The sequence below is a fragment of the Vipera ursinii genome (genome assembly GCF_947247035.1).
Source record: "Vipera ursinii genome assembly, chromosome: 3".
NCBI classification, from domain to species: domain Eukaryota; kingdom Metazoa; phylum Chordata; class Lepidosauria; order Squamata; family Viperidae; genus Vipera; species Vipera ursinii.
Genome location: NC_139516.1, coordinates 49854594 through 49879604, shown reverse-complemented (window position 1 = coordinate 49879604; position 25011 = coordinate 49854594). Strand labels below are relative to the sequence as shown.

The following is a 25011-nucleotide window of genomic DNA, read 5'->3' as shown; positions in this document are numbered from 1 at the left end:
GGAGCACCCACAACTTCTGGAGGGAAGTCATTCCACTGATTCTGTTCTGTCAGGAAATTTCTCCTTAGTTCTACATTGACTCTCTCCTTAATCACTTTGCATCCACTGCTTCTTGAAGCACCAGCCTTCAGGTGCTTTGGAGAATAGGCTGACCCCCTCTTCTTTGTGGCAGCCCTTTAGATATTGGAAAACTAGTTTAGGCAAATATTTATCTTATTTTATTTATTTATTATTACATTTATATACCGCCCTTTCCCGGAGGACTCAGGGCGGTTTACAGGGTAATTAAAAACCAAAAATACAAAAGTTAAAAACCAAGTTTAAAAAAGATTAAATTTATCCCTGTACAAATAAAACCCCAATTAAAATAAATTAATCCTCAGCCTGGGCCAGAGAGCTCGAAGAGCCAGGTCTTCAGGCCCCGGCGGAATGAACGGAGGTCGGGGGCAGTCCTCAGCTCCACTGGCAGCTGGTTCCAAAGGGCAGGCGCCCCCACTGAGAAGGCCCTATCCCTGGGTGTTACCCGCTGGCAATCTCTTACCGGTGGGACCCTGAGAAGACCCTCCCTGTGGGAGCGCACTGGATAAAGGGAACTTGATGCCGGCAGCAGGTGTTCCCTCAGATACCCCGGACCCAAGCCATGTAGGGCTTTATAGGTGATGACCAGCACCTTGAATTTCAATATGCACACTTATATTATTGTAGACCATGGAAAAGAAAATAATGTCATAAACCTTGAGAAAGTACCCCCCATGTAACAAGGGAGGAAAAAAAAGCTAAAGAAATACAAGTTTTAACACAGTCCTTCTACTTTATGCTCTTAGTTTGCATAAGTATTGTTATGAGTGACCTATATTCTCAATACATTTCAATTGTATAAAAATATATTCTCAGTACCACTGCTGCATTAACTGAACTTAAACAGCATTAAAAAATGCTAACCAGGGAATTAAACTTCTTTGAGGGAGGATTCCAATTATTAATAACAGCCAGACCTATTTGTACCAAATTTTTATTTCCTTGATAAAAGGTACAGAGACCAAGTATTTAATAAATAGCACCAGCCTGTTTACATAAAAATAAACGAGCAGTTTAATCAACCATACAAAATTTTGTTTGGCATTTTCTCTTTGATGTTAGATAGTAAAATACCACAGTATAATGAATGTGTGCGTACTTAACAGGGCTGTGCATGCTTTGAAAATGATTCAAAGAAGTGCTTCAGTCTATGTGTAAGTAAAACATCTCTGTTATGGACTGAAATCATATACTAGTCTGGAAAAAAAGAGTATTTTAATGAATAGTGGAATAGCTCACTCAAAATCTGAATCATTTTCAAAGGGGCTGCAGATCTAGTATTCAAAGCCATAAAGATGCAGGCACTGTGGAAGTTCTTGCACATACCAGCAGAAATTACAAACATATTTAAAACATGGATCTGTTTCATTCTATCCCATGAAGAGTGTATGCATGTGTATTAAAATGGCTAATATCATAGAGACATCTGCTAGATGTCTTTGCTTGAATATACAGTCTATTCTACAAATTCAGGGCAATTCAGTTTTTTCTTCCACTTAACCAATAAGATTGCCTGGTGAATTTTTGGGGGGCGGGGGCAGGAATTTATCTTCTCTGCATCAAACTTCAGCTGATTTCAGCAGGAGGCACATAACGAACTGTTGTGAATTACAGAGATAGCTAACTGCAAATTTCATCCCTAAAAGTTTTAACTTGGCCAGCAGGGGGAGGAGAAGAGCAAATTTAAAGCTAATACCACCAGTATTTGCAAATAAAACATGCTAGTTAAAAAAAATGCCAACAGTCATCAAAATCCTCAACCAAATATTTATCAAGGTGTCCATATATGTATATATAATTATGAATACAAATGTATTCTAGCTACTTCTGTGGAACAGTAGGATAAATTTATTAAGAAAAATTAGGAATCTAGAGCCATTGGTGGCATGTCATTACACAAATTCTCCAGACTTTACAGCAAAGCTGTACGGTGATTTGCTGCAAGGTTTTTTTCTCATTAAAATAATTGGCAGAAAGATGAGCCTGGAGACAAACAAGGTGACCTGTACAAAATCCACACCATCATATCGAAAGAGAAGAGTTTGTCAGTCCTGGAAGCATTGCCTAAATGCTTGATCACAGAGCCTTCTGTTTGTGAAGGTATCCCTAATTAATCTCTCTCTATAGTAGGAATATGTCGCTTTATAGTGCTCTTCACCAAGCCACTTTAAATAAAGTGAAAATCTTTAATATTTTGCCATGTTCATTTAGGTTCTCTTACTACTGCCTAAGAAAAAAGCGCAAAGCCCCTCCTCCCCATTTTCCCAATTTGTCTCCAAAGGCTTGCCCCATCTCTCCTCCCACTTAGCAGTGTCAGTACAAGTAACAGAGGTCCGTACAATCAGAGAAAAGATAATGGCAGCTCTCAGTTAAGAAAGTGATTCTTTTTTTAAAATAATTATATTAGAGAAGATATGTATACATTGGATATGTCCCAACACATCGACGTTTACATCTCTTACAGAAAATGGCTACCCTGAAGAATCATTTCTATTTCTTTTTTTTTAAAAAAAGCATTAACTAGTGTCTGGAGTGCACCTGAGTATGGACGACAGGATCTTCCCCTAGTTGCTCTGCACCTGAGTACGGACGACAGGATCTTCCCCTAGTTGCTCTGCACAGGGTTGAAACGTAGCCTTGCCTCATCTGACAGCTAATGATCAGAGTCAGATAGATAAGATGGTTGTGTCCAACGCCAAACCAGCATGTCCTCTCCTGCGACCCTGTGCAATTCAGTCTGAATCCGTGATTCATTGGAGGCAAGAAAATCCTTTGCTCGATCCCAAATGTGCTTCATTTTTCTCCTGGGGGCGGGGAGAGAATGGATTTTGTAAAATTAAACTCATACGCGTATGCATAAAGAATGTGTGCCATCTTTTAAATATGTTTTATAATTTCATGTAGTGCTAACAAAAAGCTGAGAAGTGAGTGATAAAATGCTCTGATTTGGAACACATAAAAGATAGTATCAATGCGGTATCAACCAACTTTTATAAGTTGGTTGATCCAAGATAAACCTGTTAACTTTTAACTTACATGTACAACCAATCAAAATATTAGAATTTTAGGATAACCAATACAAATCATTTTCAACATTAGTCAAACAGGAAAGGAAGTCTTTTCCTATGAAGTAAACGAAACTGAAGTGAAGGAAGTTGTTCTTAGGAAGTTTTTAAAAACATACAATTATGACTATCTATCATTAGAATAGTTATTAATCACATATGAAGATAAAAACTGCTCTAATGTATGCCAAATATTTTTGGCAAATTGTCAGCAAGTTGGTTGGTTGCTAGATACAACTGGTTTGCTTCTATGGTCTACAACATCTACAGCAGGAATATATTAATCGCCCTGAATAAAATGAAGAAAAGCTCACCTATCCTGTGGTGGGATGAGTGTATCTCTGATATGAAGGATGCCAACATACGGGTATCGTTCCAGATTCTGCTCCCACTCTTTGTAGTGACTTTGGACAGCGTCTATGAACAATTCATAAGTAATCAGGAAAACATGTATTGAACATGAAACTAAGAGTACTACACACACACACACAAAATCTAAGAACATTACCTATGATTTTCTGCACCATCTCATACATGGCCTGCTCTTGTTCTTCCCTTTTCCGCCAATAATATTTCAGAAGAATCAGAATCCCCCAAAGGAAAGCTAAACCTGTGAGAGGAAGGACGAAGATGAGATTTTTCAAAAACAAATGAGCTGCTTTGAATATAAGATTTTGAGAAAAGAATCTGTTGCCATGTCTTATCTATGCACTCTGCTTAAGACAATCGTATTTTATAGTGAGGTGCTTCTTGACAGCTGCCAAATATCTATAAAGTTTTTTTATTACTTGTAGATTTCATAAAACCTGACCACTTCTCAAAAACAAAAAAATAGCTTTAGTAGCTGCGGTTGCATTTCTCTCACCGTGTACATATAGTACATACTTAAATTAATCAAGAATCTTGTAGCACCTAACACATTTATTATTGCAAGAAACATGCATTTTGAATCTAACTGAAGTGTATTATAATGCCCTAAAGTTTATACCATACCAAATTTGTTAGCCTTTAAAATGCTATAAACTTCACAGCTTGGTTTGCTGCAGCGATTACATGTTGTTGTGAATGTTTATGCTTTTACAAAGGTCTAATTACATCTACATCCTTCTAATTGTATAATTAAAGCAGTGAACATGAGATTATTCATTTTATTAAAATTGACTTCAAAACTAAGTCACAAGTTTCAAAACTAAGGGGAAATCTGAACCCCAGCTTTTTCACAACATGTACTCCAAAGCTATTTTCATTATGGCATAATGCAGTTCCAAAACCAGAGTAGTGATGTTGTTGTTGTTAGTTGCGAAGTCGTGTCCGACCCATCGTGACCCTATGGACAATGTTCCTCCAGGCCTTCCTGTCCTCTACTATTTTCTGGAGTCCATTTAAGCTCACGCCTACTGCTTCAGTGACTCCATCCAGCCACCTCATTCTCTGTTGTCCCCTTCTTCTCTTGCCCTCAATCTTTCCCAGCATTAGGCTCTTCTCCAGTGAGTCCTTCCTTCTCATTAGGTGGCCAAAGTATTTGAGTTTTAGCTTCAGGATCTGGCCTTCTAAAGAGCAGTCAGGGTTGATCTCCTCTAGGACTGACTGGTTTGATCGCCTTGCAGTCCAAGGGACTCGCAGGAGTCTTCTCCAGCACCATAGTTCAAAGGCCTCAATTCTTTGGCGCTCGGCCTTTCTTATGGTCCAACTTTCACTGCCATACATTGCAACGGGGAAGACCATAGCCTTGACTATACGCACTTTTGCTGACAGGGTGATGTCTCTGCTTTTTAGTGTGCGGTCTAGATTTGTCATGGCTTTCCTCCCGAGGAGCGTCTTTTAATTTCTTGGCTACAGTCTCCATCTGCAGTGATCTTGGAGCCCAGGAAAATAAAATCTGTCACTACCTCCATTTCTTCCCCATCTATTTGCCAGGAATTGAGAGGTCCGGATGCCATGATCTTGGTTTTCTTAATGTTAATAAATTCTTAATGAATCAAAAGTTGGAATTAAGATTGCCGGAAGAAATATCAACAACCTAAGATATGCAGATGATACCACTCTAATGGCAGAAAGTGAAGAAGAACTGAAGAACCTCTTGCTGCGGGTGAAGAAGGAGAGTGCAAAAGTTGGGTTGAAACTTAACATTAAGAGTAGTGATAATGTCTCCTTATTTTTGCTATCATTTCCTCTGTAGGGAATCTTTGTAAGAAATTCACCTTCTTGTGAATATGCTAGAATTGTTTAACCTTCTCTGGATTGCCATCCTAATACATGATTCAGAATAATAAATATTCAGCTAATAAGAAAAATAACAGGTCTTGACACTGTCTGATAAGATGGGGAAGAGAATCCATTCTGTTACAAACACTTGAACAAAAATTGTAAAGTGGCGGTGCACAGGACACATAGAAACCCTTGATTTTTTTTACATAATAGAGGAAACAATTTATTAGCCTGCTTTGTGATATTAGATCACAAGACTACTTATCCAGAATTTTTAGTAACCGCTTTCACTGTCCAAATTTTTAAGGTCTTGAATTGCATAAGATGCGCATAGACTAGCAGCAACACATTTCTCCCGCCACCTCAGCCCCCAGCAAACTTACTCCAAAAGAATATAAATAAGTTTGTAACTGCCGTGTATAGTGCCCGATGAAATCGGCAGCCTAACCCCATCCGGGGACGAGCAGATTCAAGACATACCACTTGCTTCACAGTGGTTACTGGTTCTAAAGGCTCTTTGCCCTGTAACCTGAGAGACAGAAAAAAAGATCCCTTTTGAACAATGCAAAAAAAAAAACAACAACAACACAAGCAAACCCTAATGAGTCATAGTAATCAAAATTATAAAAATGTTGAGGTTTCTCACTTTTCAAAGTTTTGAAAGACTGGGTTGTACAGACTGAACATTTCATTGTTTGCTTCTAAATAATGTGTTTGATATGGCTTTGGAAAGCAGTAACACAGCAATGTCACCTAGCAAAAAAAGGCCTCCTCATAAGTTTTTCTCAGCATACAAGATATTACGTTTTTTAAATGGGACTTTCACAGTGACTGCACAAAAAGTAAACAGGGTTCATGCCAGGCTGTTTCTTTGAAGAAAATATTCCATTTTTTTTAAAAAAAAATAACCAGGTAGTCCACAGTTAATTATTGTAACTTGGACCAGAAACTCACTCACATGACCATGTCAACTTATGATGGCAATACAGGTGCAGCTATTAATCAAATCATGCTTGGTTGCTGCGTGTGATGTCACATGGCTGTAACTTGCAACTTCTGACTTTGGAAGGTCACAAATAGCAATTGTATGACCACAGGACACTGCAACTTTGCTACCAGTTACTAAGTGCCTTAATTGTGACCATGGGGACACTTTGACAGCTGCAACTTTGTGGACTGCCCCTTGTTCAATGCTGTTGTAACTTCAAACAGTTGTGGAACAAATGGTAGCTAAGCAAGCACTAACTACCTCAATTAGAATTTGAGAAATGAAGTAGAAGTCCCAGTTTCCAATTCCTTTGAACAAGCATTAACCAACCAATCCAGATGACCATGTTTTGGATAGCTAATTGATGTTATACCAGAACTGTAAGTTATACATGAAAATCTGTTGTCTAAATCATAGGCGAGACTAATGTGTTCTCAAGCTGGCACTTTTCATCAGTTTTACTTATTTGATTCATTACCTACTAAAAATCTGAATATGTAGATAAGCCCTGCTACATATTTGCTCATAACAGAGTGCCATTTAGTAAATTCATGCATTTACTGACAAATTAGCAACAGGTTTTTAAAATGCTGTACATTCTTATTTTCACATTGAACCTGTTCTGGTAGCTTAATCTCTGTAAATGTTGATGGAATTCTTAATTATGGTGAGCAAAGTGGTAGTGAGCATATTTTGTTTTTGAAACTATAACCTATAATATGAAGCAAATCTTAATTATACAATTCCATTTTACCAGCCATTCTAAGCAAGCTTCTAATGGAATAGTGTGTAACAGGAGGGATTCTTCACAAAGAATGGAGAAATGTAACAAACTTATTTTACATTACAGCCAAGAATTAAATAATGAGATTAAGGAAGAGAAGAATTTTGCAATTGCTGAAGTTTCACGTATACTAACAATTCCATAGATTGGACAAAACTAACAATGCTAAGACATTAATACTGATATGTGATAAAAACTAGGGAACTACAGCTATGTACTCTGATGATCACTTTCAAACCACTACATTTATAGCCTTAACATTTAGACTCTGCCAACTTACAATTCTGAACAAACTTTCTGATAGAAATCAAATGGACATCAACACTGCTACAAACACAAAAGTAAATAATTTCTATATACAAATATGACACGTTTTGCTTCAGTGAAGGATTACATTAAAGAATTCAGTACATAATACCACAAATGTAAATTATTTTTTTACATAATTAGAGCTATAGTAGTGAATGCCAAGTGACTTGAGATTTGTCTGAAAGAGCCTAAGAATTAAGAGTAATTATTTTGTGAGAACTGAAGCAATTATTGTTAAGCAGATTTAACAATAATTCCTTTGGTAGATTGGTGGCCATGTAAATATGTTTAATATATAAATAAGCAAACAAGTAAATCTAGTATAAAAGGCATAAAATCATGCCTCTGCAAACAAATTAATTCTGCAATGATAGCAAGTTGAAATTAGAATGGCGAATCTAATTAAAAAAGTTATGAGCTTCAATCGCAACTTTTCTAAGCAGTTTCAAATTCACATTTCCAAAGAAAGCATTTTTAGCACAAAGAAAGGAATTTTACCACACTTGCTGACTTGTACCCAAATAACTGCAAAAGGATGCACTTCAAATTGCTACTATCCGTTTTTCTTGCTCAATAAAATTAATATGCTTTCAAAGAACTCATCTGCATCTGAGAACTAAGTATTCAGGTGGGCTCCCCCTCTCTATTGAGTAGATCTTGATATCTCCTTCATAGTTCAAGAGAATATAATATTAGGATGAGACAAGCAAAAAGTCCTTATAAATATATAATAGGCACTCAGAGATACTTTCTTTAAGACTAAGCAAAACTTAAGGGTGCTTTGCACAGAATAATATTTAGTCTCTAGATACAATTGTACAGCCCATAAACTTCAAACACAAAGGGAATATGCTGGTTCACGGATAATTAATTCAAGTCAGCAAGGATGTCATTAAGCATGCCAGTGAGAATGCTCTCAGAACATGCTGTTGAGACCGTCCAGTTTTTAATTTGTAGCCCATTTGTAAGATATGAACTACCCCACATAAGTAAATGGAGTATCTCCAGGAAATCTCCATAAATCTGTCCATATGAAACCATACTTACTGTATTCATATTCCAACTACTTTTAAAGAAAAAAAATGAAGCCAAGGTATTAAGCATTAAATACTAAAAATGAAGAGCAGAAAACAGGGAATTGGAATATGCCTGATTTTACATATAAAATCAGAAAATATATTTTTATTCCAAAAATGTTTTTACGTATTCAACTACTGGTATTTCAGACAACATAAGACAGGTTCATGTGATCCCATCCTAACCTCCACGTTGTAAGAATCTGAGAAGGGTGCTACATGATTTTGCCCTCACCAGTGCAATATGCAATGCAAATCTTTCCCAACTCTACAGTCAACAGTCCGTGAATGGGTCCTATATTGATTTATGTCTGTAAAATTTCTTCACTCATTGAGAGAACTGACCCAATCAGGCTTCGCTTTCCTATGCAGGAAAGCTATAGGAGTACAACTTTGCCATTTTAGCCAAACATATGGAAAATATTTTTATCATAGCTATTAACAGTTCAGATGCATAAAGCAAATATTGTCTCTACAAATCCAACATTTCTTTCAATTTTTCTTCAGTGCAGACAGGAAGGGTGTTGGGAATCTTTTCAGAGTTTCAGATTTTTATTTCTAATACAATGAGATCTAGATTATATAACATGATCTGATGAGTTTTTAAATTAAAGAATGGCATATGGTCAGTATATTTTAACTGTTAAATATATGTTTTAATGAATAATTTATTATGCAGAAATTTAGCTCGCAGTTTTCAAATGTCTGGCACATCATAATAAAGCAGTCTATGAAAATGACGACTAAAAATAATAATTAGCATAGCAATATTGGATTAATTGGTTAGATTAATAAATTGTCAGAAATCTTTGATCAATTGACAACTTGTACATGATTAACTAGGCAGCGCTATTTTAATTTTTTTTAATATTATTTTTTCACCAAGGAAGACAAGTAATAGATACCATCTTTGAAAAGGTTTTCTGTTGCAGAATGTCTTTTAAAATAATGTCTATAGTAGCAGGGATTATCATCTGAAAGTGAAGTAAAGTTTTCTATTTCATTACTTTCATTTCATTTTATCCAAATTTGGATTTGTCTAATTATGTGATAGACCTAAAAATAATACTTAGCATTTATATACTTCAGAGCAATTAAAAGCCCTTCATGTATAATTACTTGCAACAATTCCATGACAAGCCTAAGGAGATCCAAGATTAGCAAATTCCTAATTCAGAGTTCAGTGAGAACTGGACACGGAACCACTGATTGGTGCAAAATTGGGAAAGGAAACAGATTTATCTGTTAACTAAAGCTTAAATAAGCTAAGCTACATTGCTTAAACTGCCACTTAACCATTCTTACCAAAATCTTTACATTTTATGTTCTATCAAACAGCAGACTACCCACCATCAAATTGTGTCATTCCAGATGCTTGATAATTCATATTTTCACAAATCGAGGCAGGTAATTTGATGGGTTTCAACATATGCAGGCAATATTAATGTTCATCTAAAATAAGTGTCATCTAGTGCCAGATTTTGACAAATTCTAGGAAACATAAACCTTTACAGAGAAAAAAATCCCTCTTATATTTCAAACCATTTCAATGCTTTAAGCTTTATAGAAAATGGAGCAATTGTGTTACCAGATTTCAAGGGATTCTTGTATATTTAGAACCAATTGTCCTTAATCACTTACCAAATTCCTGAATCCTTATCAGTGTCTAATAACCACTGTATTGCATCTTCAATTTTTTTTATTGAATAGCCAGTTGTATTCTGTAAGAAAGCATGCCCACAAATTTAAGATCATCTACATTAACCTATTAATGAAATACTACTATTATTATTCTTATACATTATTATTTTATAGTTTGCCTTCAAGAAAATAAGGATAATATAAGGAAAAAAGCAACCTAGAACTAAGAAGAAATTTCCTCACAGTTGGAACAATTAAATCAGTGGAACAACTTGCCTCCAGAAGTTGTGAATGCTCTAACACTGGAAGTTTTTAAAGAAAGGATTGGACAACCATTTGTCTGAAATGGTATGCATTTCTATAAATGTACAATGGTATATGTTTTATACAATTTTATAACCACAAGATACATTGCAGTGATTTTATGTAAGTGTAATATTTTTAGCTATAGATATTACTAAAAACTAAAAAAAAAAGGAAACAGAAATAGATAAATACTAGCTGCTCTAAAATATAGGAATTATTTGGCTTCTCAAGGGAAAAAGAAGAGCAAATAAAGGCAGACACATTATTTGGGTTTCTCAAAGAAAGAAACTGAAAAGAAATGGCTTAGAGCAGGGGTCCCCAACCTCTGGTCCGTGGACTGGCACCGGGCTGCAGCATGCCAGAAACTGGTTCACGTAAACAATCAAAGCCCCATCGATGAGATGCAGGCAGCAAACAAAACCTCTTTCCACAGAACCAGTCCCTGGTGCCCAAAAGGTTGGGGGCCCTCTGGTTTAGGGGAAAACCATAGAAACTGATGCGGGGGGTAAGGTGGCACAATCAAATGAAAGCATTTAGTGACGATTACAAAGAAAATATATATTCCAGTACTCCTTACCTCTATATAGTCCTTGGCCACACTAAATGGTATGCATTTACTTTCTAAATTCTCAGGATTGCCACACTCAAAATTGCCTAGGAAAAAGGAAAAAAAATGTTACCCAGATGGAAAGAACTCAGCTTTGGACTATTATGAAATCTGCTAAATATAAAAAGTCTGAGTCAAGAGTTTCCATTGCATCACTTGTATAATTGGTCAGAAGTACATCTGTAGATCATATGCTTATGTATGTATGTATGCATGCATATATGTATTTATATATGGCCTAGCAAAATAAATTAATATTCTCATGTAAATCATCATCTAAGGAAATACTACTAGAGGAATGGAAAAATAAGTAATGTTTTCTGTAAAACACACGTTCTAAAAGAGAAGTCTAAAACAATAAAAATAATTTTTTTTTACTTTTTTCCTTTCGCAATTCCCTTTTCTTTCTATAGTATGTACTTGAGGATTATGGAGTAGAAGAGAGAAATGGAATCAAATTTATTTTTACCAAATCCTTGAGGCACCCTCCCTAAGTATGCTTCTTTGGACTTAGTCCAATTGTGCATAGGATTTCAACCTAGGGCAGCTAGGACATTTTTAAATACAGAAAAACACATTACCTAAAAGTAATTTTCATTTTTACAAGAAAACATTTACCAAGAAGACACACAGTTCTACAATGCAGATTAGAAGGAACATAGACAGAGAAAAATGAATAAGCCTGTGAATAAGCCTGAAAGAAACGAAGTATATGGGTTGTTACAATCAAAAAAGTTATTCTAAGCTAAAAAAATAAAAATCTTTACATCAAGATATGGTCTAGAGTTCATCATGTTTTGTAAAGGTTTTAAAGTTAATCCCCTAAACATTTATAATAAGAACCTGGTAATCCATCTGGTTCAGGCACCTTTCCTAGTTTAATCTCTTTTATAACTTTAGAAACACAGTTAAAGAACTATGTTACAAATGTGCTGAATATTTTGGAACAACATAATAAAAGCAGAGAAGTTCTTTTAATTTCAACTGTGTTTTCTTGTTCAAAGTTTGGATTTTTTTTTTATAAAATGACTAAATCAATTTACAATTCACAATGTAAATATACTCTTTACTATGAGATACAAAAAAAGGAACAAGACAGGAATGCCCACAGTCTGCTTTCTTGTTTATTTTTATTTTTGAAATACTGAATAAAGATATAAGTTGCGAGGACTGTGAGAGTAAAGATTTTAAAAAGATACATATACATTAAGGGCTTTTGCAGATAACTTGGAGTTGGCCCTGGAAGATCTTTTAAAGGGAACTGAAATATTAATGTGCAAATTAAAAGAATTTGGTGCATTATCAGGTTTTATGATTAATAAACAAAAGATAAAGATGTAATGGAAAACCAAGATCATGGCATCCAGCCCTCTCAATTCCTGGCAAATAGATGGGGAAGAAATGGAGGTAGTGACAGATTTTATTTTCCTGGGCTCCAAGATCACTGCAGATAGGGACTGCAGCCAAGAAATTAAAAGACGCTTGCTCCTGGGGAGGAAAGCCATGACAAATCTAGACAGCACACTAAAAAGCAGAGACATCACCCTGTCAACAAAAGTGCGTATAGTCAAGGCTATGGTCTTCCCAGTTGCAATGTATGGCTGTGAAAGTTGGACCATAAGAAAGGCTGAGCGCCAAAGAATTGAGGCCTTTGAACTATGGTGCTGGAGAAGACTCCTGCGAGTTCCTTGGACTGCAAGGTGATCAAACCGGTCAGTCCTAGAGGAGATCAACCCTGACTGCTCTTTAGAAGGTCAGATCCTGAAGTTGAAACTCAAATACTTTGGCCACCTAATGAGAAGGAAGGACTCACTGGAGAAGAGCCTAATGCTGGGAAAGATTGAGGGCAAGAGAAGTAGGGGATGACAGAGAATGAGGTGGCTGGATGGAGTCACTGAAGCAGTAGCGTGAGTTTAAATGGACTCCAGAAGATGATAGAGGACAGGAAGGCCTGGAGGAACGTTGTCCATGGGGTCACGATGGATTGGACACGACTTTGCAACTAACAACAAAAGATGTAATGATCAAGCAGATGACTAGAAAGGGTTTTAAGATTGATAAAAAGGTAAAATATCTGGCTATTATTATGATAAACATGAATTGGACCTGGACTTTTTGGAAGGACATGACCTGAGATCTGAGTGGGATGGATTTCTGTGGTTAACAAGGTTAATGTGGATCTTAAAAATAATTACGTTAGATTTGCCCTATTGAGAATATGGAACAGATATAAACCCAGGTTGCACTCTTGTGTGGATCTTAGCACAAGAAGAAAAGAAATATAGGCAAATACAAATGGTTAACTTATCACAAGATACTAGAGGTTTAAATAAGGAAAACAGCGGGCAATTAAATTTCATTTTTGATGTGTGCTGTTGTGCCCACAGTAAAAAATGACAATAAAGATTATCTTATCTTATCTGTGGCAGAGGTTATATTAGCTAATGGTTCTCTTATTCACTATTACTAGAAAGATTTAAAGTAGATAAAAGAATTTATGGTTTTGAACACCATAAGAATGAGTTTGAAACAAAATTGTGTACAAATTATAAGGAATTGTTAAAAAGTACAAATGTTTAGTGAAACTTGAAACAAGAATAGCAAGTGAAAGCCTGAATGACAAAGTGGATTAAAGTCTTTGGTTATAATAAAAAGATGGAACAATGGTAAAATATGTAGCTGAGAGGACTGAAATTTATACCAAGTTATAAACCTAAAGGGAACATTTATAAAATGACATACAATTGATATGTCACCATAAAATTATCCAGAATATATAAAGGCACTTCACGTTTATGCTAGAAATGTGAACAACAAGACGGGACCTCAAAGATACTTTTTCACGAGGCAACTGGACTTTCTTGTTTTTCTTTGAAGATGTTTCGTTTTTAATCCAAGAAGCTTCTTCAGCTCTCAGTAAGGAACATTTCATATTGTTTAGTGGATGTGTAAAAAGCTAGAAAATTTTGGATTCAAATGCACAGTTTCAGAGGATTTGAAAGATTAATATACAATTGAGAACAGAGGTTTATCTTTTGTGACTGGCGAAACAGTTGGAAAAATTTATGAACTTTGTTTTTGTACATGGTAACTGTAGTAATATTATTGTACATACAAAAATAAAAAGATTCAGCACTACCCACAAAGGAGGAATGGTTGGTGAAGATGATGAATCTTGCTGGGATGGCTAAATTAACTTCTTTGATCAAGAGAAAAGACAATATCTACGTTTACTGCTGGGTGAAAATTCCTTATTGACTTTTTAGGTAAAACTGCAAAAAATGAACTTAGGTATTTGATGATTACGGTATATAAAAACAGAGTATGAAAAATGTTATGTTGTAACCACAGAGTAAGAGATAAAATTTAGATCTATATTTATAACTGCTGTAAAGGTCAGAAGCTACTTTGTATCATTTTCTTTTCCATTGTTCTTTTCTTGCACTTTTAGTTTTCTTCTTTTTCCTCTTTTTAAAAGTTCATATTAGTTTTTATCGTATGTATAAAAAGATAACCGTCTGAAAAATGACACTAAATGGTGGGACATTTAGAAAGGATAAAAGTAAGTTCTTTTCTACCTAGCACATAATTAAATATTAGCCAAGGCTGCCATCTTGGGTAGCTTTAACCTGGGATTCAAATAAAAATGGTATCATTGATTCTAAGTCAGAACAGCTCTTTATTACTTTTAGCACTCCAAGCAGTATCTCTCTTAATTCCAATTAATCCAAGCAAAAGTGGGGATCCGGTTGCATTATGTCCTATATTCTAGTAGATATACAGATGATCATTATAGAAGCAGAGTGCTGCTTTAAAGCCTGATCTATCATGCCTTATATTCACCACATATAATAATAATAATAATAATAATTTTATTTATATACCGCCCTTCTCCCGAAGGACTCAGGGCGGTGAACAGGGCAGATATATAAAAAAATACAAAAGTACAAAAGTTAAAAGAAAATTAAAGATATGCCCAACTAAAAACAGTAAACACAGATATTAAAAATGATCATAAAAACCCAATATCCCAATTGATAGAAATAATCATTTTCATACTGATTGATCAGAACTTACCAGCTTGAATTGCAAGATAGTTGTACAACTCATACAATATGGTTGTTGTAATTTCTTCTTGTTTTTCCTGACAGTACTGAAAAAGGAGGAGGAGGAGGAAAACAACAGTAAATAGCTCTTATTGAATTATTTTGCATGGTAATAGGAAATACGTTTAGTATGTATTGGTCCATTCCAAAGTGCAAATACTGTACAAGATTGAACCTAAAAAAATACAGTTGAGGCATATTACAAAATTACAGAGTTAGCCATTTAAATACAATTCTATATTGGGATTTGTCTTTTTCAGCTATGTACTGTGGACTAACTTGGAACTACAGCCACAAACAACAGATATTAAGACTGCCAACTCTATTTTAGCTTGCTTTGAAAAGAAACTGATAAAATCCTTGACAAAAATCTTATTGTTTTTATAAATTATTAAAGCATATTTATATAAAGACAAGGATCTCACTCTGCAGAACTAGATTTATAGTGTTTGAATGGTTCTTTATATCAACCTGACAAAAATAATTTAATTCCCATATCAATTAATTATTAAATTATATGTGGAATATGAAACAGGCTTATTTATACTTTCATCCCTAATATTAAGGGACAAACACACCATGGTTAAGGATTAAATTTCAATGACTCTTAACTTACAACATCTGTGCTTTTTTCACAATCCACGGTCAACAGCTTTACTGTGAATGAAAATAAATAATTAAGTTACTTGCCAAAGCATATACAAAATAGATATTATTCCTATTTTTAACAGTACGTGTGAATTTGACATGTTTCTTGAAAATGGCCATTCTACTGAATAGGCCTTGTGGAATCTTAAAACTTTAAATAATCCCACTAATTTAAAGGAAACTATTCACATACCAATGATAGTAAGCAAGCAAGCAAGTCATATTCTGTATTCATGTCAAAATAAGGACAGTCACTTACTTAGGAGGTTATCTGGGATCACATTAAAAATGCAATTTCAATTCTTGAATTTTTATGTCTTAAAACATAATTTTTGACAAACTTATCCTACTGTAAGAAAAATATGTATATTGCATTAACAAAAGCTTACAGCTTGTCCAGTCATAAATGTACTAATACCCACATTAGTTGATTACTGAGACAGTGTCAGCTGTGAACAGCCAAGCCCACATATATAGTTCAAGCTGTTTTATTATATTCTGCTTATAATACAGGGATCTTCCCAATTTGGCAGGTGTCCCTTGGGAACAATGAAATAAAATTCCAAGGGATTCAGGGAGGACCGGTTCCTTTTTAAGGTTGCACAATGACTCTAGACTAGCTTTGTGCTTGATTCCTCCTCCCCTGCTGGGTGGGTGCCTCCCCACAGATAGGTTTATTGACACCAGGGCCCAATCTTGCATTTTTTGCAAAATGGAAATGAATGCTAGTTTTTTTTCTTTAAACAGGGGCAGTAGGTACACTTTTTCCTAAAAACTTTTGCAAAAACAAAGTGCTCTTACTGTGTGCTCAATAATCATGGACTCTCTTTGTTGAAGTAATTATTACATTTCTGTAGTAGTGGTTTGATATCCTGAAACAAATATTCAATAAGAGTTACTTAAAACTCTGCTTCCCTATGCAGTCCGCTTGAAGTAATATGGGTAAGCACACATATTAAGCTCTTAAAATGATAACAGAAAGTCTCTAAAATAATTGGTATAATAAATAGGAAGGTCATTCTAAGCTAATGTTCTGTGAAAAACCCTAACATCATAGCTCATATTCATTATTAGCCTTGAAAGGTCTGAAGCCAATTTTACTTGTAAATGCAGTATAACCATAAATGGAACAACGAAACTATGATGCAAGGAGGAGGATAGAATTGAGACTGGGGAAAAAAACACGAGACAAAGTATCTTTACAAGAGAGTTAAATACTACACGTACAATTCTCCATGGACGATTCCAGCTGAGCAGGTCCCATCATCTTGACCCAAAGGATGCCCAAGAAAATTACCACTAGCACTAAAGTTGCCACCCACAGGAACCAGGACAAATAAAATTCTAGACTTTTGCCCTTTTTCCCAGGGCTCCGACCTTGATATTTTTGACCTACATATTGTTGAGTCCCGTCCCAACGGGTGCCAAAACTTAAATCTCTTTCTGCTCTTGTCCCCAAGACCGTTTTGGTACTTCTGGAAGCTCCTTCTTTCTCTCCTCCTCTTGGCAGCCTATAGGTTAATTCTTCTCCACTTCTCTCCGCTACTGAGGGGCTGGGAGATGTCCATCTCTGGCTTGTGTAACAGCCCCAATTACTCAGCCCTCCAGTGCTTTCTCCTGTCCTCGATTTCCAAGAAGAGCTGGGGTTCAGGCTCTGCTCCTTTTCCCACCACTTGCCAGAGCTTAAACCTTCGCTGGAGGGAGCTGGTCTCCACGGGGCACTAGAAGTTAATCTACCTGCCACTGTCCCCCTCTGATAGGGGGATATAAAGCCCTCATCAGCCTCTAACTGGGTTCTTTTTGAAGCGAATCCAGTACTTGGCCTCCAGGGGCTGCTAGGTGAATCCACCTCTCTAGCCGGCAAGTGGATCCTCTCCGGACTTAAAGTAGTCTCTGTCGGCCAATGGTTCCTCTCAGCAAGCCTTCTACCCCCTGTCGCTCCCTCCCTGCGCGACGACTCGTAGTCGTTCCTCTCCTCTTCGTCCTCGCTCTCGCTCTCCTCGTCCTCGCTCTCCTCCCTAACCAAGATGGGGGCCCGGGGAGTCGCTCTGGGGCCAATCTGGGCGGCCGCTGCGGGCCTCACGGAGCTACTTGGGCTCGGAGGGACCGCTCCGGAGCTGATGCGGCTCCTAAGTCCGGCCGCCACCTCAGCCCGCAGACGGGTGAGTTTCTTGGAGTAAAGTTTTCGGGTCGAATCGGTAATCGGGCCCGGCCGGTAGCCAAGGGACAGCAGTTCTGCCCGCAACTCGGCATCGGATAGTCCCGTTGCGGCCATAGCCAGAGAGAGAGAGAGAGCGAGAGAGAGCGAGAGCGAGAGCGGAAGTGGTACCGCCGACGAAGGAAGTACTAGCGCCATCTCGGTAGTGGCAAAGCTTCGAACTGTCCTTGTTGCAGAAGTCTAGACGAGTTCCGCCCTTACGTTTTACGCCGTCATATCAAGAAGGTCAAAATCGGAGAGTGCTGGGATGAGAAGCGCCCGTTTTGGTTTATAGCAGGGGTCTTCAAACTTGGCCCTTTTATGACTTGTGGACTTCAACTCCCAGAATTCCTCAGCCAGGCATGCCTGGCTGAGGAATTCTGGGAGTTGAAGTCCACAAGTCATAAAAGGGCCAAGTTTGAAGACCCCTGGTTTATAGAATATGTTTTAAAAATGATAAACCCGGCCAGGAGAAACGTACTCCCTTTACATGGCAGATCACACTGAAGAAGCTTGCTATGTAAACTAAGAATTTTAAAAAAAAATTATCAGTGAAATGTAAAGTTTAAAAGAAGATGGTTAATTTCTATTTATAAATCCAACAGCTAGGTTTCTTATCTGTCAGTTACATTCATGCATACGATACAGATGCGTTGCACAAAGATTAAGACTGAAATATAGTATTTATTTACTTACATAATTTAAATACTGCCCCCCTCTAAAAAGTGACTGGGCAGCTCATTATGGGTACCTAACACAGGAGCATGTCTATTTACGGAATAAATAAAGATTTAGTTTTAAAGCATTTTATGAAAGGGCTCTTTGCACATTATAAATATGGTGAATGCAAGTAATAATTTTCAACAGTGAGAGGAGGGTTGTTATTTTGTCCACTATTACTCTGTCCAAAAACTATAAATGGTCTTGTAATCTCTCTCTCTTTTTTGGACATTTTAGCAAATACATATATTTTCCGAGCTTTGAAGTGTTAAATATCTTAGCATAGGATAAGTAAGCTAGGAGTAACACTAGATTTTGCTTGCATTTGTGGCATATATTTGAAAACTGACATGAGTGAATGCTTACATATGGAAGGGATATAATGAAAGCTAATAAACTGTTGGACTTTATGAAAGCCTCAGTTGGCCAAAACCATATTGGATGGTGTTGGTCTTTATTTGTTGCACTGAACAAAATACAAGAACATTGTATATATGTAAGATTAAGAAAAAGGAGCTGTAATAGATCAAAATAAAGGTAATGATGTAGCGTTAATGAACTTATACAGGGGAGTAAAGAAGTAGGTTTAATTATGAATGAAAGACAATATATGTTAGAATGAAAGAATTTATGTCATATAAATTGTAGGGGCATCTGAGAATAAGAATGGTGAATTATAGTTACATATTCTGTTCCAATGAATGGTGATAATGAAAGTACTAGGGATAAATTTAGAAAAGAATTGCTGAAAGAAAAGGTACTTGATAAGATGTCATGAATATATAGGTAGGAACAAGAAGAGTTAGAAAAAGAGGTAAATGAATAAGAATGGTTGATGAAAGATAACTATGTGCCTATAAGGGATATGCTAAGCATCTTTCAGATAAATTTGCCTGGATTCACTCCGAAGGTGGATTCTAGCCTTGAAGCAGGTCTTATGGAGGTGACTGAATCTTCTTGAGAAAAGATGTTTCTACCAATCTTTAAAGAAGTGGTGGTTCACTCATTCCTCAAGTAACCATTGTGAGACCCAACCATAATAAACAATTTTCATTTAGTCTCCAGCCTTACCTTACCTTGCATGAAATGGATTATCTGGGCCCTTTTCAATTGGGATTCAGGCACAGGACTGAAATGGCATTGATTGCATCTGTTCCTGATTGTTCCTGTTCCTCTTCTTATCATAGCAGATCTGGCAGGAGAGTAACTTTATCCGTTACGTTAAAACATGTCATCTAAACAGTAACAGAATCTTCTTGTGGCATCTGCTTTTAGGAAATTCATCCAATCTCCTAATGATTAGATTAGCCCCAGCTTTTTTGGCCTTGCATTGTTATTCAACTAGCCATATTAAATTTTTGTGACAAGAGAAGAAACATACCAATAAGAAAATCCAGCTGGCCACTGTTGGGAGAGCTCCTTTCAGTAAAATAGGATGGCTTTTGAAAAGAAGAGGGAAACTCAGACTAGAGGTGGATCAAGTAGGAGTTCCTGCCAGGGAAAAGGTGTCTACATCAGGAGCTATAGAGGAAGCTTTGCAAAATGTTTGCAAAGTTGATTGGCTGTTTTCAAAGATGGCTTAAGATCCCATCGTATCAGGGAGAGCTGCAGGTGGTATTAGGGTGGGCTGCAAATGATATCAAGGTAGGCTGCAAGTGTGCAACTCATATGAGTGTGTATCTTCTTTGCAGAAGAGGAAGTTATTTTGCCCCTTTGGTTTAGAGCAATGTATCACAATATACTTTTGTTTAGTCACAGTGCCCATGGAATATTCAGTTTATGGAATATATCTTTTCATCATTGTCATTCCATTTTGTTTTCTCCTTCTTGTGGCACATATATTCATACCCCAAGATGTTATTTAATGAAATAGCTCTATAATGTTTTCTTCTAGCTTGTATCATTCAAATATGCCATTAACTGTTCAATTTGCTACAAATCTAGGAAGAAAGGGGTATGGATTTATAAATTGATTGTAGTATTTTCAAAGCGGAAGGGATATTCCTATTATACTAAAGATATGACAACCCTGTGATAGAGACAATTTTTTATTTATTATTTTTCAATCCCTTGTCATTCTGATTATGCACTCTTTTAAAGACAGAAATGGTATGGCATTGTGTGAAATGTACTGCATATTACATACAGTCAACAGTGAGGGATTTTTATTTCTTAGAAATACAGCTTATAACCCAGTCCAGGGCAAAGTAAGATTTGTAATAGTAAAAAACTTAATCATGTAAAAATAAATGTAGTTTTAGGACTAACTATATGGGGGAGTGTGGGTTCATTCCAGGTCCCCACCTTTAAATGCCATCTGGTAGGACTGAGGAAGACCTGCTTTTCCCCTAGCACTGGGTCAGGAGGGGAAATGGGCCTGGAATTTTAAGTTTTGTGATGGGACTCTGATGGCACTTGTTGGTATGAGAAGTTTTAATGTGCTGTATTTTTTATCTGTTGTTAAGCTGTTCCAGAGTTATTTTCTATGTTATGAGTGTCTATACAAATAAATGAATTTATATGAATAAATACAGGAAGCCAATGGGTGAGAGCTATGGAAAGGCTGGTGGTATGGGGTACAGGTGGGGTGGAATTGTGGACATGCTCTATGGAGCAAATGGTGATCATAGACCACAAGGATACTGCAATGGCTGCAACTTTGAAGACTACGGTAGTTCTGAGCCCTCCCTAGTTCAGTGCCAAAAGCATTAAAAGAAACTCAAACTGGATCTTCCATTTCAGAGAGTGGAGACAGGCCATCAGGCTATCAGGCCATTAGGCCAACAGAGTTCAGTAACATCAACTCTATCATTATCCGGAACAGAAAAAGAGCTTTCTCTTCTGGAGAGTTTTTAAAAAGTATAAGGAAATTCCATTTTGCCTTTATTCTTTCCTTATACATTGTATATTGTGGGAGAGACATACTCTTAAACCAGGTTAAAAAAACCCTCATATCTGGAAAAGGATTGGAGAATTAGAAAAAATATGGATATAGCAAATGAAGAGGTAGATGTGGATTAGGATCCTTTTGTTGAGTTATTTTATGGATTTCTCTTATTTTGTGCCTTTGTATTTGAATCTAATTTTACTGTATCTGTAGTAACTGTGTGTGTGTAATAAGGACCATCCTACATCCCTGCTTTGTTGTGCAAGTTTCTGCTACATATTGTACTTCACCCTGAAAACTCCAAATACATGTCATAATCATGTACGGTATATCTCAAAAAATGATTATTGTAAGGGAAAATATAACCTGTTCTCTTCCAAGAATATTTTTCCTCTTCAGATAATAAGCTATAAATTTAGTGTGAGATATGAATGTAGTGGAGTACAAATGTCGGCATGAAGTAGTATCAGATATTCACCAGACAATGACATTTATTTTGAAAATATCAGTAAAAATCTTGGAGTGGGTTTAGGGAGAAAGATTCATTATAAACAATGTAAGAAGGACTTGTGGAGAATAATACAGATATATTGCTTGATTCCACTGTCTGTTTACAAATCTGATCCTCCGTATAGCATTCTGAAAGAAATTCACCTAGATTCCCTTCCTTGATTTCCCACTTAATATAGATAAAATCTGATTATTTAGTATTGAATTAAGAGGACACATAGGCCTGGACATTTTTTTTTACCTTTGGGGAAGAGATGAGGACTCATAATTAATGAAAAAAATGAAGCAGTGATTTGAAAATTAAATTTAGTACACCAGAGTCATAGAGATATCTATAAAAAATGAAAACTGCAGAGATATTGCTGCTTAATATTGGAATTTAATTAAAGATCATGCAGAAATAGTGACTAATGTTTCTCATAATGACTTAATGACTGTTCACTTTCAGTATCATGAATAAGAGGCAGACCTTCCTCCAGAAGTGTTGCTGGAGCAGAGAGCTACTCTTTGCTCTGACACTTGAGCTCCAACACAACCTTTTAATTTTATGTTTTGACTGGGCCAGGAGGTTGAGCAACCTCAATTCATCATCACCAGAGTGCAGTTTGACTTAAGGTTCATCTCCAGGCTTTGTTAAATGGGTTTGCAGTGAGATAACTATTTCCTGAAGTGATAAATGATGCATATAACCTATCTGCTATGACATCTTTTGATTGCAAACCTATTATATAGCCACTTACTACAAGCCAGTTTTATGAAGTAGATTGCAAGCTCTGCAGTACTCTCAAAGTCCTTTAAATGAATTATCTCAGCTATAACCCAGCACAACTTATTTCCAATCATTACTATGCCACTGAACAATTTTGCATAATATTATTCTTCAGCAATCAATTATGGCTCTTGCTCTTGGATTCTGTAACAAATTAGGCTGGATTATTATTAGTATTATTAAAAAAAAGGACAAAGAACCCTGCTTTGTGACACTGCAGAAGGCATCAGTCATTGTTCCTAATTGCATACACTTATTTACCCTATATGTTCACTGTAGTTCAGTCAAGTCAATGATCGATGAAAAAGAAGCCAGGTATAAGAGATGACCAGGCTGAGCCTGAGGGAGGGGTCAAGTGCATCATCAGTTTGGAGTCCCTTCATACCCAAAGGTACTTTCTGAATAATGGCTTGCTGGCTAATGGCAACTATTGTAACAGTTGCTGGACTTGATCAACTCTTATCAACTCTGATCCACTTGGAGGCTTCAGCTGGTTCAGAATGCGGCCGTGCGAGTTGTGATGGGAGTCTCCCGATACTCCCGTGTAACACCTCTTCTCCGCGAGCTGCATTGGCTTCCAGTTGCCCTCCGGGTGAGATTCAAGGTGCTGGTGATGACCTATAAAGCCCTTAATGGCTTGGGTCCAGACTATCTAAGGGAACACCTGCTGCTGTCATCAACTTCCCATTGTCCTGTGCGCGCCCATAGGGAGGGCCTCCTTAGGGTGCCGCCGGTCATGGAATGCCGGCGGGTGATCCCCAGAGGGAGGGCATTCTCTGTGGGCGCGCCTGCCCTTTGGAATGATTTACCTGTGGAACTCTGGACTGCCCCCGACCTGCGCTCGTTTCGCCGGGACCTGAAAACCTGGCTTTTCGATTTATCCGGCCTGGACTGAGGGGGGTTTTAGTTTTAAATTTTAACATTGTTTTATTGTTGGGCTATCATTAATTTATTTTTTTTTAATTCTATTTTATCTTAATTTATATTGTTTTTAAATATTGCCCTGTAAACTGCCCTGAGTCCTTCGGGAATAGGGCGGTATAGAAAACTAATTAAATAAATAAATAAATAAATTGGAAGAACCTTATTCTTCATGAAAGCTATTAAAGCTGTGAACTTAGTCATTGTTTGCAGTCTGCATTGTCAACACTGAAAAAATACATAAAATGCACAACCTTAAACCACTAAATTGCATTTTCTTTTTTACTTATTTTGTATTAGGTAGAGATGTTAATATGTACTATTCATTGCCTTGTCTTGCTATAAATCTTAGCAAAAAAATTCTTGGGGAAATATATGAAATATATACTATGGATGGGTCTGAAATCATAAATGACTCAAACATACAGGTTTATTACTATTATTGATTAAGTTGTCAATCTGAAAAAGAATTGTTCAGTGCTGGTATACAGAACTGATGGTATTGTTTCTATCACTAGTATATGGAGAGGTGGCTTTCTACCCTATCTAAAGCTCCTATGAGGAATTGTGGCTCTGTGGTACCTGACTTAACTAAGATTCATTCTCCTGTATCCCAAAATGGGTCTGATAAAGTTCCAACCTAAAACCCCAGAGAGTTCTAATGGAGTGATGGTTCAAAGTTTTGACTTGTTATAAGACAGCTAATAGATTTTTATACAAGATTACTTAGTGTCTTCCTGAAACAGTGTATCTCAACCTCAGCAACTTTAAGATGTATGGACTTCAAACCCCAGAATTCCCCTGGCTGGGGGAGGGAGTTAGTATGAGGTCACAAAATCTGGCCTCTCTATGGAATTCAGCTCCTTTGAGTCTCACCAAATGAGAATTCAGCACCAATATTAGACAGAACATTCATTAAGTAAAGATTGCTGGAAGCTTACCCAGGCAATTTCAGAAGCATACTACTTTGTTCCCAGCATATTAAAAGAAAAAAGAAAAATTAAAAAAGAGAAAACCTTGCATTTTTGAAAATATTCAGTCTTAGAAACATAGCAGTAGGCCATATTGCCTCATTTTATAGATTCTTTTCAATTATTCATTTAAAACATCCTTTATCTATTCTCCCAAGTTATATAAATTGTAATAATTTTAAATGCTGCCTCAGGGGGAATGGAATTGTATATGCTGAAT

General features: G+C 36.6%; 1 protein-coding gene across 2 annotated transcripts; it reads right to left on the bottom strand.

The window, feature by feature from the left end:
* Positions 1-983: 983 nt before the first annotated feature.
* Positions 984-18091, bottom strand: LEMD2 (LEM domain nuclear envelope protein 2; the record flags this gene model as incomplete). Of its 2 annotated transcripts, XR_014492115.1 has the most annotated exons (10): positions 984-2616; positions 2658-2882; positions 3458-3560; positions 3652-3753; positions 5735-5880; positions 10150-10229; positions 11033-11109; positions 15140-15215; positions 15785-15825; positions 17044-18091. XR_014492115.1 is itself a non-coding variant. In XM_083359577.1 (9 exons), the coding sequence occupies 9 exons, from the start codon at positions 18089-18091 to the stop codon at positions 2732-2734; spliced, it is 1824 nt and encodes a 607-aa protein (XP_083215703.1). In that variant the 3' UTR covers positions 984-2731. The 2 variants fall into 2 exon arrangements, 1 of the variants encoding a protein (XP_083215703.1); XM_083359577.1 differs by having other exon boundaries at positions 984-2882.
* Between the last annotated feature and the right edge of the window lie 6920 nt (positions 18092-25011).